This window comes from Nyctereutes procyonoides, unplaced genomic scaffold, assembly GCF_905146905.1.
Source record: "Nyctereutes procyonoides isolate TBG_1078 unplaced genomic scaffold, NYPRO_anot_genome, whole genome shotgun sequence".
In the NCBI taxonomy this organism is placed as follows: Eukaryota; Metazoa; Chordata; class Mammalia; order Carnivora; family Canidae; genus Nyctereutes; species Nyctereutes procyonoides.
In genome coordinates this window covers 90,356,985-90,373,309 of record NW_026575125.1, presented here as the reverse complement: position 1 = coordinate 90,373,309, position 16,325 = coordinate 90,356,985, and the positions used below count along the sequence as shown (strand labels likewise).

At 42.3% G+C, this 16,325-nt stretch overlaps 1 protein-coding gene across 1 annotated transcript in view; it reads left to right on the top strand.

Annotated features, from left to right (window-relative positions):
- The first annotated feature begins 373 nt into the window (after positions 1-373).
- LOC129518050 (uncharacterized) overlaps positions 374-16,325 on the top strand; it is a 29,014-nt gene continuing 13,062 nt past the window's right edge. Inside the window, exons 1-3 of the mRNA XM_055338100.1 lie at positions 374-511; positions 611-972; positions 16,046-16,116. Coding sequence (XP_055194075.1) covers positions 374-511; positions 611-972; positions 16,046-16,116 — 571 coding nt within the window. The remainder of the gene's footprint in view (positions 512-610; positions 973-16,045; positions 16,117-16,325) is intronic.

The window sequence follows — 16,325 nt, the reverse complement described above, 5'->3', positions numbered from 1 at the left end:
GCGTAGAAATACTTTGAATACTTTGTGTTTTTTCTTCCCGTCCCCCATTTAGACTTTTCTTTTAATTCAGGATAGGCTCAGAAAAAAACATGTGACTCGACTCGAGCCATTTCGATATATTATATATGTACACGTACACACATATCTATGCATATATTATGCAAACATACATACACACATACACGAGACACACTAAGCGCCCAATATTATGTAATATGCTACATACACACAAGCAGAGAAAGGACCTGAAACACAAGCAGAATCGACTGTGTTGTTGATATGGCCATTCTGTGAAATGTATGCCGTGGTCCGTCATCCGTCCCTTGCGGTTATTTCAAGTGTAAGGCTGAGAAAGGCACAGTTTCCTATCTAAATGAGACCTGCCGAGCCCCTACGGAACTGGAAGAAAGAGCGCTCCGAGCCGCTGGCAGCGGCGGCTTATTTACACGGATACGCCACCCCTTTCACTTGGGCTGGACGCCACGTAGCCCTGGGGAAGGATTTTGCCGACGTACCCGGAACGGTTTCCACGTTTTTCTCAGCTTTAGGGAGGTTGCGCAGCGGGCTTCTGGGAGCCAAGGCAACTGAGATTTTCCCAGGCTCGTGAGAGTGTTCCCTGCTTTCGCGGCAGCGATGGCCCCCCCGTCCCGGTCTGCAGTCCGGAGACGGAAGCCTCGGGTTTGGGGGTGGGGAAGCGTCGCAGTTCTTTCCGGAAGAGCGCGGAGCGCAGCCGGTCCGCCCGCTCCCCGCGGGCCCGCTGCTGTCCCCCGCGCAGCTGAGCCGTCGGTGGGGCGGCCTCGCCCCAGGCTCCCCACACCGGTCCTGCCGATCCGTCCGCGGCCTCGCTCTCCAAGGCCCGCCCTGCGCACCGCGGGGCACGCCCTCGCCTCGGCCCCCGCCGCGGTGCCCGCGCGCGCCTGCGAGTTGGGGGCGACGGCGGGGCCTGGCCTCCGGGGCGAGGAGAGAGGGGAGGTGAGTGAGACTGACGCACCTGCGCCCTGAGGAGCCCGCTGGCCTTCAGAGTCGCCTCCATCCTTCATCCCGCTGTTTAGTGTTCGCACTTCTCTGAACCCTTCTTCCTGCCTTGCGCCCGTTTTCATCTTGTTCTTCAGTCCGCCCGCGGTGGCCGCTTATTCAACCCTTGGCTCCCTTAACGCTCTTCTGTCCTCGGGCGCGCGCCTCCCATCCTCTAGTGGACATGGCCAAGGGTCGCAAATTTATGTAAAGCATTTATATTCGCGTTAAGTTGCCATTCATGAGCATGTTTTTATTCTCCGCTGGACTGAGTTCGTGGAAAGGAGGATTTTATTCATTACAGAATTCACAGCATCTAGCGCATCCATTGCGTGTTGGATCCTGAGATAACAGGATATGTAAGTGGAAATATGTAGGGAGTTTGGAAGGGTCGAGGTTACGGTTGTGGTTGTTGGTTTTTTGGTTTTTTTTTTTTTTTATGATCGCTGTGCCCAGTGTGGGGCTCCAGTTGACAACCCCAAGATCAAGAGTTGCACGCTCTACCGACTGTGCCAGCCAGGCGCCTGGAAACGGGTTTAAATTACAAAGTAGAACCTTTCTCCAAGAGGTGATTGGATGAATGTAGAAAAAGTGATGTGCTCTACTGGATTTGAGGCTACCTACAAAGGTTTTGTTAAAAGGGGTCTCACTCTTGGGCGCCTGGGTGGCTCAGGCTGTGATCCCAGAGTTCCGGGATTGGAGTCCCACATCTGGCTCCCCGCAGGGAGCTTGCTTCTCCCTCTGCCTGTGTCTCTCTCTCTCTCTCTCTCTCTCTCTCTCAGAAAGAAAAGGGAGGTCTCACTCTTGACCCAAGAAAGGAGGAGGAGGGTGAGATCCGTTTTCCTCTAATGAAAGTGAGTATTGGAGTGGAAAGGTAGTTTAAGAAGGAGAAGGAAGGGGGGATCCCTGGGTGGCGTAGCGGTTTGGCGCCTGCCTTTGGCCCAGGGCGCGATCCTGGAGACCCAGGATCGAATCCCACATCGGGCTCCCGGTGCATGGAGCCTGCTTCTCCCTCTGCCTTGTGTCTCTGCCTCTCTCTCTCTCCCTCTCTGTGACTATCATAAATAAATAATTTGAAAAAAAATTAAAAATATTTTTTAAAAAAAGGAGAAGGAAGAGTTTTAATTATTGCTGTGTGAGTGTTATGTCTACTGTTTATTGAACATCAGATAACCCATACTGAGGGCCTTGAATGTGTTTTAAAAAATTAGAAATTTAAAAGTCATTACAGGCATTGAGAGTTAGGTTGAAATTACAACAGTTGGGCCGTGTCTTGATTATTCCTTTTCTTCCTAGCAGTGGGAGGTAATAAAGCATAGTGAGGCGAGTCTCTGGATTCGGACTGCCGGAGTTTGAAGCTCTGCTTTGCCAATTATTACCTGTGTGGCCTTGAGTGTCAAGAGTTTAGCAAAGCTACTCCATGGTACTGCTGTCTGGGCATCCATTTGGTTTCGCCAAGTGGCCTGCAGGGACCTTAAACTTACACTAGCCCTGCCTCATGCAAGCACATGCCCTAGATAGCAGCCCTCAGAATCACAAGCAAATGTTAAGTTCCTGATATGACTTCCCCAATAGCCCTTGTGATCAACTGTTCCCCTGCCTCCCAGTGCCTGTTTGCTCTATAGGTCCCTTAGATAAGATCCCTGTGGGGCTTACCAAAACTCCACTCTTTTGGTTTAAATTGATGGATCTGGCCCTAACCTGGGAACTCCAAAGCACTACGTCCAGAGACCCTAGTAAAGGCACTTGCCCCAGGTCCTTAGCCTCTATCTGCACTCTGGCCTGACCTCCTTGTGTGGCCTTTGGAGGCATTCCCTGTACTTCTTCCAGGTCTTGTGAGTAATTAACTGCTCTATTTTAGTTTCTCTTGTGGTCTGGTGAACTTTGGCTCACCATCCTGCACCCTGTGTTCTACCTAACAAATGTTAATTGAACAAAGTCAGAGCATTGGGCAAGTTATTTAACCTCCCTAGTTTCATTTATTCACCTGTAGAAAGGGAATAAAAATAGTGCTGATATTTTTAGGGTTGTTGTAATGAGTTAGTGCCTGAAACAGAATATACATTCCTGTTAGCTACTAGGGTTTCATGCCTGGGAGCAGAAAGAGTAAAAGCAGTTCTGAGTTTGTTCACTGAAGACCTACATCCGAGTTAAATGTTTCAGAACGATGCCCCCAGTCTGTGCCAATCAAACCAAACAGCTTCTTATTTTAGAATTCTAACTAAAAGATTAAAGAACATTTGCATTTGTGCATGTGGCACATAAATAATTTATCTTACTAGTACAGATGAAACCAGGCAGCAGTAGAGACTATTTTAATGGTGTCCTGTTTACCTTGTGGGTGAGGGAGGGGTTTCCCTCCTGGAGTTAATGGGGAGGCTGAACACGGGACACCTGACACTGGACAGATGAGATCCATAGGCTGGCAGAGTACAGAAACCTACTACTCAGGGATAAAATCTGGAACTGGGCCCATTCCTTATAATAAAGAGTTGTTTTTTTTTTTTTTTTTTTTTGGCTAGGGGATCTTATCTACAGGAGCAGAGTGGGGAGAAGAATCTGCAGTTAGGCCATTGGTTTTCCCAGATGTCAAGGCAGTACATAATAATAGGCCTTAATTTTACGCCTTACACCACAAGAACTGTGTGCCTTTGCAGCCTGGCAAGCATCATTGGTCCCTATAGTCCTCAAATTTTCCAAGAACTGTTATTTGTATGTTTATTTTTAGATTGCTTCTTGAAGTGGGAGACCCTCTCAATCTAACTCTGCATTGTTCTGATTGATACCTTTCCCCCTGAATAAATAACAATTTATTTAAACAATGAAACCAAATATGTTTATTTTTTAAGATTTTTTATTTATTTATTCACGAGAGACACAGAAAGAGAGGAAGAGACATAGGCAAAGGGAGAAGCAGGCTCCATGCAGGGAGCCCGATGTGGGATTTGATCCTGGATCCCAGGATCACACCCTGAGTGAAAGGCAGACGCTCAACTGCTGAGCCACTCAGGCATCCCAAATATGTTTATTTTGTAAGGATTTTTTTGAAAAACCAAACAGACACAAAAGCAGCTAGATTTTGCAGAATTGTGCCCATTTTTTTTCTTTTCAGTTTGCACATAACAAAAGTTGAAACAGAAGAAATGACAAATAGAGTAAGAACTTTAAAAATTATTTTAGTGTCCTCCAAAGAGCAACAGTGTACTCCTTTTCCAAAAAGAAGCTAAAGGGGAAGCATAGAGTGGGAACAAACTCTGAATCTCAATGAATACAACTTTTGTGACCTGGAACTTTTCTTTTCAGAGCTCCCTGTACTGTCCTCTACTTCTAATACTTCATTTTTTTAAATTGTCTTTACTAATTCTCGGGTTTCTGAAAACCAAAGCTTTAACCAGATTCAAATAGATTTCTTTCTCCTTTCATAAATATGTACAAACAAATGAAACTTGTTTCCAAATGTAAAACTGTGTCACATATTACAGAAGACAAATGAGCAATCAGGACCTATGTCATGCAGGAGGCAGAAGAGATGCACTTGACAGCCTCCCCAGGCTGCATTTCTAGCATGGCTGCTCAGGCTGGCTGCAGTCTGTATCATTTGCATTATAACATCAATCTTAAGTGTTGAATTTACATTTATGCTGAGTTTTTATTAATTTAAAGTTTAAAATGTAAAGGGAAAATAGGACTTAACTGGACCTATTGAATTGGACCTATTTATCTCCAGATAAATAGGCACACACACACACACACACACACACACACCCCATACACTGCACAATTTAGCCACTGAGTTATAATTTGGATGCCTGTATCTTCTAGGAGATTAAAGTGGGAGAGGATTGAAGATTTAGGAGCTCCTGAAGTATGTATATTGTCTACAGAGAATCCTTGTTATGGACTGAATTGTGTGTCACCCCCCACCCCCTTTCAAATGTTGAATCCTAATTTTCAAAGTGACTGTATTTAGCAATATAGCCTTTAGGGGCACCTGGTTGGTTCAGTCTTGGGTTAAGCTTCTTTCTGCCATCTGTTCGGGTCATGATCCTGGGGTCCTGGGATCATGCCCTGCATCCAGCTCCCTGCTCAGTAGGGAGTTTGCTTTTCCCTTTGCACCCTCCCCCCCAATTCATGCTCATGCGTGCTCTCTCTCTCTCTCTCAAATAAATAATCTTAAAATAAAGCCTTTAGAGAAGTAATTTAGGTTAAATGAGGTCATAAGGCTGGAGCCTGAATTCAGTAGGACTGGTATCCTTAGAACAGGAAGTGATACCAGATATCTCCCCACCACCTTCCCATGTGTACATAGAGGAAAGGCCATGTAAGGACACAGGAAGAAGTCGCCAGTCTGCAGGTGAGGAAGAGAGGCCTACCAGAAATCAGTCCTGATGGTACCTTGATCTTGGTCTCCTAACCTCCAGAATGGCGAGAAAATAAATTTCTGTTGTTCAAGCCACCCAGTATATTTTGTTATGGTATTCTTTTACTTTACAAAACAAAAAAAATGTTTAAAAAAATAAAAACATGGTATATATCTAAGAATTCAAACATGTTGCTGGTGGATTTTAGGATGCTAAGTGTTCTCTTTTTTTTTAAGATTTAATTTATTTATTAGCACAAGCAGGGGGAGTGGCAGGGGGATAGGGCGAAGCAGGCTCCCCACTGAACAGGGAGCCCAATGTGGGACTCGATCCAGGACCCTGGGATCATGATGTGAGCCAAAGGCACTTAACCTTCTGAGCTACCCAGTCACCCTGCTAAGTGTTCTCTTTTTTTTTTAAGATTTTATTTATTTATTCATGAGAGAGGCAGAGACACAGGCAGAGGGAGAAGCAGGCTCCATGCAGGGAGCCCGACGTGGAACTCGATCCCAGGTCTCCAGGATCACGCCCTGGGCTGAAGGCGGCATTAAACCGCTGAGCCACCGGGGCTGCCCCTAAGTGTTCTCTTTAAATTATAATTCATGGGGTGCTAATTTCTTCTTCATAGAAGGGTTCAGTGTTAATGATACATTTATATTATTTTGAATTTATTTTCTTAGCTAACCCAACAGCAGATTGCTTGCCAGATTTTAGCATTACAAAGGGATTTTTGTTTATTAATTTTTAAAGATTTTATTTATTCATGAGGGACAGAGAGAGAGAGGCAGAGACATAGGCAGAGGGAGAAGCAGGCTTCATGCAGGGAGCCTGATGTGGGACTCGATCCTGGGACTCCAGAATCACGACCCAAGCCGAAGGCAGATGCCCAACCACTGAGCCACCCAGGAGTCCCAACAAAGGGATTTTTAAAATGAATATATCAGTATGGTTTGGTTTAGTTAATTTTCCTAAAGTCAGTAATCTCTGAAGGCTTCTTTTTCCTTATTTCGTTCTTCTTTGCTGCTATTCATAAGCATTTTCTTTATTCTCCTTTATTTCTACCCCCCCACCACTGTGATCTTTGTTCCTAACATGGTGCTTGAACTCACAACCCTGAGAGCAAGGATTGTATGTTCAACCAACTGAGCTCACCAGGTATGCCACCTCTCATCTATTTCTGTGTCTACTTGAGGTTGAGTTGAGACGATGTGCTTTGATGGATAAAATTTGTTATTTGTGACAGGGTGAGAAAGCATTATCAGAAATTTGTTCTCAAGGGGCACCTGGCTGGCTCAGTTAGTAGAGCATGCAACACTTGTTCTCAGGATTGTGAGTTCGAGCCCCATGTTGGGCATAGAGCTTACTTAAAAATAAAATCGTTTAAAAACAAACAAAAATCTTGTTTTTTTAAATGTATTTATTCATGAGAGACACAGAAAGAGACACTGGCAGAGGGAGAAGCAGGCTTCCTGTGGGGAGCCCAATGCAGGATTCCATCCCAGGACCCCAGGATCACAACTGGAGCCAAAGGCAGATGCTCAACCACTGAGCCACCCAGGTGCCCTCCCACCAAAAAAAACTTGTTTTTAAAAGAAATGCTTTTAAGAACCTGAAATCATAGAATTCGAGTTGGAAGGAACCCTAAAAATAACGTTCTAGGCAATACTTAAATTGTTACAGATGAGATCTCAGAGGAAAAGATTCTATGAAATTAAAAAAAAACATTTATTTATTTATTTGACAGAACACAAGCAGCAGGAGTTGGAGGCTTCCCACTGAGCAAGGAGCCCAATGCAGGTCTCTATCCCAGGACCCCAGGACCATGACCTGAGCCAAAGGCAGATGCTTAACTGACTGAGCCACCCAGATACCCCAAGGAAAATATTATATGATATGGAAATTCCCTTTTTAACAATTATAGAATTTTAATACTCTTCAGAATTCTCTACCATAGAATGAAATCTTTTCCTGTAGTGTGTTAGGTTCTTTCTCTGGGGACAGAATGGTTGCTGCTCTGCCCTATGTGCTTTTTACACACAGAATAAAATCATGAAGTCTTCCCTCAGCCTTCTTGTCTCTAGTAATTTTTCATCTTTCCTTATAGTTTCCTACATTTACCCTGTGGCTTCATTCAGAAAAAATAAATCACTTTATTTTCTTGAGCAGCTTAGGTTACAGCAAAATTGAGCACAAAATACAGAGAAATCCCATTACCCCCTTCCCTAAACACGCACAGCCTCCTTAGCTATCAACATCCCTCACCAGAGTGGTACTTTTGTTAGAACCCACACCAACACATCATAATCATCCAAAGTCCATAGTTTACATTAGGATTCACTCTTGGTATTGTATATTCTGTGGGTTTGGAGCAGATGTATAATGACATATACTCACCATTATACTATCATGCACAAGAGTTTCACTGCCTTAAAAAAATCCTCTGCTCTGCCTATTTATCTCTCCCTCCCCTCCAACCACTGATCTTTTTTTTTCTTAAAGATTTTATTTATTTATTCATGAGAGACACACACACACACACACACACAGAGAGAGAGAGAGAGAGAGAGAGAGAGAGAGAGGCAGAGACACAGGCAGAGGGAGAAGCAGGCTCCATGCAGGGAGCCCGACGTGGGACTCAATCCCAGGTCTCCAGGATCAGGCCCTGGGCTGAAGGCAGCGCTAAACTGCTGAGCCACTTGGGCTGCCCACCACTGGTCTTTTTACTGTTTTCTTAGTTTTGCCTTTAATAGAATGCCATATGGTTGGAACCATATAGTACATAGCCTTTTCAGATCGGCTTCTTTTACTTACCATGTGCATCCAAGATTCCTTCCATGTATTTTTTTTATTCAAGTATAATTAACGTATGGTATTATATTAGTTTCAGGTGTACTGTATGATGATTCAGCAATTTTATTCATTGCTCAGCTAAGTAGTGTACTCTTAATCCCCTTTATTTCATCCACTCCCCCACCCACCTTCCATCTGGCAACTACCAGTTTGTTCTCTGTATTTTTAAAATATTTTATTTTTATTTATTTATTTTTTAAAAGATATTATTCGTTTATTTGAGAGAGCGAGAGAGACAGAGAAAGCCAAAATACCTTGCCTGGAGCCAAAGCTATAAAACACAGGGAACATCCTTCTATGGGTGTGTGTTGGTAGGACAAATTTCTAAATTAGAAACAGTTGGTCAGTGGGCATATATATGTAAAACTTTTTTTTTAAAGATTCTGTTTATTCATGAGAAACAGAGAGAGAGAGAGACAGGCAGAGGGAGAAGCAGGCTCCCTGCAGGGAGCCGGATGCCAGATGTGATCTCCAGAGCCCCGGATCATGCCCTGAGCTGAAGGCAAATGCTCAACCGCTGAGCCACCCAGGTGACCCTAAAACTTCAATAGATATGATCAAATGTCCTCCCAAATGATTGTGTCTCTCCTACGTGTCCCAGTGCAACACAGAGAGCTAGTTTGTGCTTGCTTTTGCTCACAAGCTCTGTCTTGTGATGAGCACCATGGCTATTTCCCCCACAAGAGGGCTGCTCTCTGTGCAAAACTTTTTTTAAAAGATTTTATTTATTTGAGAGAAAGAGACAGAGATAGCAATAGAGAGCATGAGTGGGGAGAAGAGGGAGAAGCAGGACCCTGAGATCATGACCTAAGGCAAAGACAGACGTCCAACTGACTGAGCCACCCAGGCACTCCTTAAGATTTTATTTTTAAGTAACCTCTACACCCAACATGGAGTTCAAACTTACAGCCCTGAAATTAAGGTTGCATGCTGAGCCAGTCAGGAGCTTCTGTTCTCTGTATTTAAGACTCTGGTTTTTTTGTCTGTCTCTTTTTTTCTTTGTTCACTTTGTTTAATTTCTTAAATTCCACATATGAGTGAAGTCATATGGTATTTGATTTTCTCTGACTTTTTTAAAATTTTTTTTAAATTTTTATTTATTTATGATAGTCACACACACACACACACAGAGAGAGAGAGGCAGAGGGAGAAGCAGGCTTCATGCACCGGGAGCCCGACGTGGGATTCGATCCCGGGTCTCCAGGATCGCGCCCTGGGCCAAAGGCAGGCGCTAAACCGCTGCGCCACCCAGGGATCCCTTTCTCTGACTTTTAAAAAAAGATTTTATTTATTCATGAGAGTCACAGAGAGAGAGAGAGAGGCAGAGACACACAGGCAGAGGGAGAAGCAGGCTCCTTGCAAGGAGCCCGATGCGGGACTCGATCCTAGACCCTGGGATCACTCCCTGAGTGACAGGCAGTTGCTCAACCACTGAGCAAAGTTAGGCATCCCCCTAACTTTTTTTTTAAGATTTTGTTTATTTATTCATGAGAGACACACAAAGAGAGGCAGACACACAGGCAGAGGGAGAAGCAGGCTCCCTACAGGGAGCCCAATGCAAGACTCAATCCCAGGACCCCGGGACCATGACCTGAGCCAAAGGCAGACTCAACCACTGAGCCACCCAGGTGCCCCTGTTTTTCTCTGACTTAGTTTCACTTAGCATTATACCTTCTGGGTCTATCCATGTTACAAATGGCAAGATTCCATCCTCTTTTATGGCTGAGTAATATTTCATTGTGTGTATAGCACATCTTTATCCATTTGTCTTATCAGTGGATACCTGGGTTGCTTCCATATCTTGACTATTGGAAATAATGGTGCAATAAAGATAGAGGTGCATGTATGTTTTCAAGTTAGTGTTTTTGTTTTCTCTGAGTAAAAATGGTAGAATTACTTGATCATATGGTAATTCTATTTCTTAATTGTTTTTTAAGTAGACTCCATGCCCAGAGTGGATCCCAATGTACGGCTTGAACTCACGACCCTGATATCAAGACCTGAGCTGAGACCAAGAGTCAGATGCTTAACTGACTGAGCCACTCAGTCGCCCCTCTATTTTTAATTTTTTGTGAACCTCCACACTGTTTTCCATAGTGAGTACCTCAATTCATATTCCTACCAACAGTGCATTACAGTTCCTTTTTCTCCACATCCTCACCAAAAGTTATTTCTTGTGTTTGTTTTTTATTCTAGCCATCTGACAGGTATAAATTGATCTCTCATTGTGGTTTTAATTTGCACTTCCCTGATGATTAGTGATGTTGACATTTTTTCGTGTGTCTGTTAGCCATCTGGATGTCTTGTTTGGAAAAATGTCTATTCAAATCCTCTGCCCATTATTTTTTTAAGATTTTATTTTATTTATTTATGAGAGAGAGAGAGAGGCAGAGACATAGGCAGAGAGAGAAGCAGGTTCTCCATGGGGAGCCCGATGTAGGACTCGATCCCAGGACCCCGGGATCACACCCTGAGCCACCTAGATGTCCCCCAAGACCATTTGTCGAAGAGACTGTCATTTCTCCATTGTATATTCTTGCCTATTTTGTCATAGATTAGTTGACCATAAAAGTGTGGGTTAAAAAAAAAGTGTGGGTTTATGTCTGGACTCTATATTCTGTTCTGTTGATCCATGCATCTGGTTTTGTGCCAGTACCATACTGTTTTGATTACTATAGCTTTGTAGTGTATCTTGAAATCTGGGATTGTAACACCTCCAGCTTTGTTCTTTTTCAAGATTGCTTTGGCTGTTTGGATTTTTTTGTGGTTCCCTACAAATTTTAGGATTATCTATTCTAGTTCTGTGAAAAATGCTATTGGTATTTTAATAGTATGTACATTTTTTGTGCATATTTGTGAATATTTGTTCTTCCAATCCATGAGTATGAACTATCTTTTCATTTGTTAGTGTCATATTCAATTTCTTCTCAAAATTTTATAATTTTCAGAGTACAGGTCTTTCACCTCCTTGGTTAAGTTTATTCCTAGGTATTTTATATTATTTTTAGCGCAATTGTAAGTGGGATTATATTCTTCATTTCTTTCTGCTACTTCATTATTACTGTATAGAAATGCAATGGATTCCTGTATATTGATTTTGTATCCTGTGACCTTAATGAATTCATTTATCAGTTTTAGCCGTTTTGGGTTGGAGTCTTTAAGGTGTTCTTTATATAGTATCGTGTCATCTGCAAATAGCAAGTTTTACTTCTTCCTTACCAATTCGTTTTGTTTTTTTTTTTGTAAAGATTTTATTTATTTATTCATAAGAAAGAGAGAGAGAGAGAGAGAGAGAGAGAGAGAGGCAGAGACACAGGCAGAGGAAGAAGCAGGCCCCATGCAGGGAGCCCGACGCAGGACTTGATCCCAGGTCTCCAGGATCACGCCCTGGGCTGAAGGCAGCGCCAAACCGCTGAGCCACCCAGGCTGCCCACTTCCTTCCAATCTGGATGCCTTTTATTTCTTTTTTGTTGTCTGATTGCTGTCACTAGGACTTCCAGTACTATGTTGAATAAAAGTGGTGAGAGTGGACATCTTTGTCTCATTCTTGATCTTAGAGGAAGTTCTCTGTTTTTCCCTATTGAGGATGACGTTAGCTGTGGGTTTTTCTTTTTTTTTTAAGATTTTCTTTTTTGAGAGAGTGAGAGAGCACTAGCGGGAGGGAGGGGCAGAGGGAGAAGCACACTCCCCATTAGCAGGAAGCATGACATGGGACTTGATCCCAGGACCCCAGGACCATGACCTGAGCCAAAGGCAGACACCCAACTGACTGAGCCACCCAGGCACCCCTAGCTGTGGGTTTTTCCACATATGGCCTTTATTATGTTGAGGTATGTTCCCTCAAAACCTACTTTATTGGGGGTTTTTATTTTTTAATTTTTTAATTAATTAATTTTTAAAAAAGATTTTATTTATTCATGAGAAGACACAGAGAGAGAGGCAGAGACCTAGGCAGAGGGAGAAGTAGGCTCCCTCCAGGGAGCCTGATGTGGGACTTAATCCCAGGACCCTGGGATCATGACCTGGGCCAAAGGGAGATGCTCAACTGCTAAGCTACCCAGGTGCCCATTTTTTTTTATTTAAAAAAATTTTTAAAGATTTTATTTATTTATTTATTTATTTATTTATTTATTTATTTATTTATTTATTTATTTATTTATTTATTTATTTGACAGAGCACAAGCAGGAAGAACAGCAGGCAGAGGGAGAAGGAGAAGCAGGCTCTCCACCCAGTAGAGAACCGGATGTGGGGCTTGATCCCAGACCCTGGGACCATGACCTGAGCCAAAGGCAGGCACCCAAACTACTGAACCACTCAGGCACCCCAAGTTGAGGGTTTTTTTTTTTATCATGAATGGGTGGTGTGCTTTGTCCAGTGCTTTCTCTCTCCATCTCTCAAAATGATCATATGGTTTTACTCCTCTCTCGTTAATGTGATGCATCCCGTTGGTTTGCAAATTTTTAAAAAGATTTATTTATTTTAGAGAGAGAGTGCGTGAGCAGAGGGAGGGGCAGAGGAAGAGGGAGACAAGCAGATTCTCCACTAAGCAGGGAGCTGGACTTGGGGCTTGATCCCTGGACCCTGAGATCATGACCTGTGCTGAAATCAAGAGTCACATGCTTAACCAACTGAGCCACCCAGGCACCTCTGATTTGCAAATTTGGAACCACCTTTGCATCCCTGAAATAAATCCCATTCGATCGTGGTAAATGACTTTAAAAAAATTTTATTTATTTATTTTAGGGAGAGAGAGAGAGAGAGAGACAGTGTGCACAGAGGAGGGAGAGAGGGACAGGGGGAGAGAGAGAGAGAATCTCTCAAGCATACTCCGCACTGAGCACAGAGCCAGACGTGAGACTCCTCCAACAACCCCGAGATCATGACCTAAGCTGAAATCAGGAGTTGGATATTTAACTGACTTAGCTACTTGGGTGCCCTGATAAATGGCTTTTTTAATGTATTGTTGAATTCAGTTTGCTAATGTTTTGTTGAGGATTTTTGCATATTTCATAAAAAATATTAGAATATAGTTCTCTTTTTTGTAGTATCTTTATCTGATTTTAGTATCAGGGTAATACTGGCCTCATAAATGAATTCGGAAACTTTCCTTTCTGTTTTTTGGAATTAATTCTTTAAATGTTTGGTAGAATTCACTTCTGAAGTCATCTGGTTCTGGACATTTGTTTATTGGGAGTTTTTGATTACTGATTCAATTTCAATACTAGTTCAAAAATTTTTTAAGATTTTATTTATTTTTTCATGAGAGACACACACAGTGAGAGAGGCAGAGACACAGGCAGAGGGAGAAGCAAGCTCCATGCAGGGAGCCCGACGTGGGACTCGATCCCGGGACTCTAGGATCACACCCTGGGCTGAAGGCAGGTGCTAAACCACTGAGCCACCCAGGGATCCCCTAGTTCAAATTTTCTATTCCTGATTTGTTTTGGAAAGTCATGTATTTCTAGGAATTTATCCATTTCTCTAGGTTGTCCAACTTGTTAGCATATAGTTTTTCATAATATTCTACAATCCTCTGTATTTCTGTGATACTGGTTGTTATTTCTCCTCCTTCGTTTCTTTTTGTTCCCCTTCATTTCTAATTTTGAGTCTTCTCTTTCTCCCTCTCTCTTTCCCTCTCTCTCTCCCTTCCCCTCTCTCCCTCTCTCCTTTTTTTTTTTCATGAACCTGGCTAAAGGTTTATCAATTTTGTTGACTTTTCCAAGAACCAGCTTCTGGTTTCATTGATCTGTTCTTTTGGGGTTTTTTAGTTTCTGTATCATTTATTTCTGTTCTAATCTTTATTATTTCCTTCCTTCTGCTGGCTTTAGGCTTCATTTGTTGTTTTTTTCCCCCAAGTCCTTTAGGTGTATGGTTAGGTGGTTTTTTGAGATTTTTCATTACTTCTTGAGGTAGGCCTGTATTGCTATAATAATTTCCCATCTTAGAACAGCCTTTGCTGCATCCTAAGATTTTGGACCATTGTGTTTTCATTTTTCATTTGTGTCCATGTATTTTTTTATTTTCTCTGATTTCTTGGTTGACTCACTCATTGTTTAGTAGCATATTAGTTAGCCTTCATTGTATTTATGTTCTTCCCAGATTTTTCTTGATTGATTTTTAGTTTTATACTGTTGTGGTTAGAAAAGGTACATGATATGATTTCAGTCTTTTTGAATTTATTGAGACGTGTTGTGGCCTAACGTGATCTATTCTGGAGAATATTCTGTGTGCACTTGAAAAGAATATATATTTTACTGTTTTTGCATAGAATGTTCTGAATTTATCTGTTGGGTCCACCTGGTCCATCTGTCCTTCTAAGCCACTGTTTCCTTGTTGATTTTATGTCTGGATTATCTAGCCATTGATGTAAGTAAGGTGTTAAAGTCCCCTACTATTACTGTATTACTGTCAGTTTTTTCCCTTATGTCTGTTAATAGTTGCTTTAGATAGCATAGTATTTAGTATTCGGTGCTTCCGTGTTGAATGCATAAATATTTACAGTTTTATATCCTCTTATTGGATTATTACCTTTATCATTATGTAGTATCCTTCATTGTGTCTTGTCTTTTTTTTAAGTAATCTGTATGCTCAAAGTGGGGCTCAAACTCATAGCCCCAAGATCAAGAGTCACACACCCTACCAAATGAGCCAGCCAGGCACCCCTGTTGTTGTTTTTTAAAAGATTTTATTTATTTATTTGAGAGAGAGAGTAAACACAAGTGGGGTGGGGCAGAGGGAAAGGGAGAAGCAGACTCCTCGCATAGCAGGGAGCCTGACCCGGGGCTGGATTCCAGGATTCCAGGATCATGACCTGAGCTGAAGGCAGACGCTCAACTGACTGAGCCACCCAGGCACCCCTAGTTGTTGTTTTAAAGTCTATTTTGTCTGGGGCCCATGGCTGGCTCGATCAGTAGGGTATGCAACTCTTGATCTCAGAGTGATGAGTTCAAGCCCCATGTTGGGCATATAGATTACTAAGAATTAAAAAAAAATTAAATAAAGTCTGTTTTGTCTGATAGAAGTATTGTTACCCCAGCTTTCTTTCCACTTGTATTTCCACGATAAAGGTTTTTGTATCCCTTCACTTTGAGTGTGCATGCTGTTAGGTCTGAAGTGAGTATCTTGTAGGAAGCATTGAAAATACAGAGCACCTGGGTGGCCCAGATGGTTATGTGTCCAACTCTTGGTTTTGGCTCAAGTCATGATCTGGGGGTTGTGGGATCAAGCCCTGCATTGGGCTCTGCATTAAGTGGGAAGTTTGCTTGGAATTCTCTCTTTCCCTTTCCCTCTGCCTCTGCCCCCCGATTCTCTCTCAAATAATAAAAAAATAGATCTTTAAAAAAATACATGTTGATTTTAGTTTGAATAGGACTTTGTAAACTCTAAAGCTTTATGCAAACATAAGTGATTATTACATTATCATGAAGGTGATAGACCTGTATTCAGCCCCATTAAAACTGATTTTAATTACGTCTGTCTCCTCCATTAGACTGAGCTCTTGGAAAGCATGCCCCACACCCCAAAGACATAGTTTTTTTTCCCCTTTTCATCATGAAAATATTCAGGAAAGCAAAGGGAATAGTATAATTAATACCACTAGGATTTAGTATTTGTTAGCATTTTTTTTAAAGATTTTATTTATTTATTCATGAGAGACAGAGAGAGAGAGGCAGTCGAATAAAGTTATTCCAGTATTAGCTTTTAATGGTCCTTGGACAATCGATATCATTACTGAAATTTTTTGATTCCATATTTTTATACTCCATGGTTCACATTTTATTACTTTTCTGATTCTTACAACTATCTTCTTTAAATTCAGCATTGATGAGCACACACCAGGAGAATATGATGAGCCAAAGAAAAGCAGCACTTCAGCTTCTACTTCAGAAGGTATTTTTTATTTTTATTTATTTTTATTTTTTATTTATTTTAAAGGTTTTATTCATCCATGAGAGGGAGGGGGGCGGGGGGAGGCAGAGACACAGGCAGAGGGAGAAGCAGGCTCCATGCAGGGAGCCTGATACAGGACTTGATCCCAGGTCTCCAGGATCAGGCCCTGGGCTGAAGGCCGCACGCACTAAACCACTGAGCCACCCGGG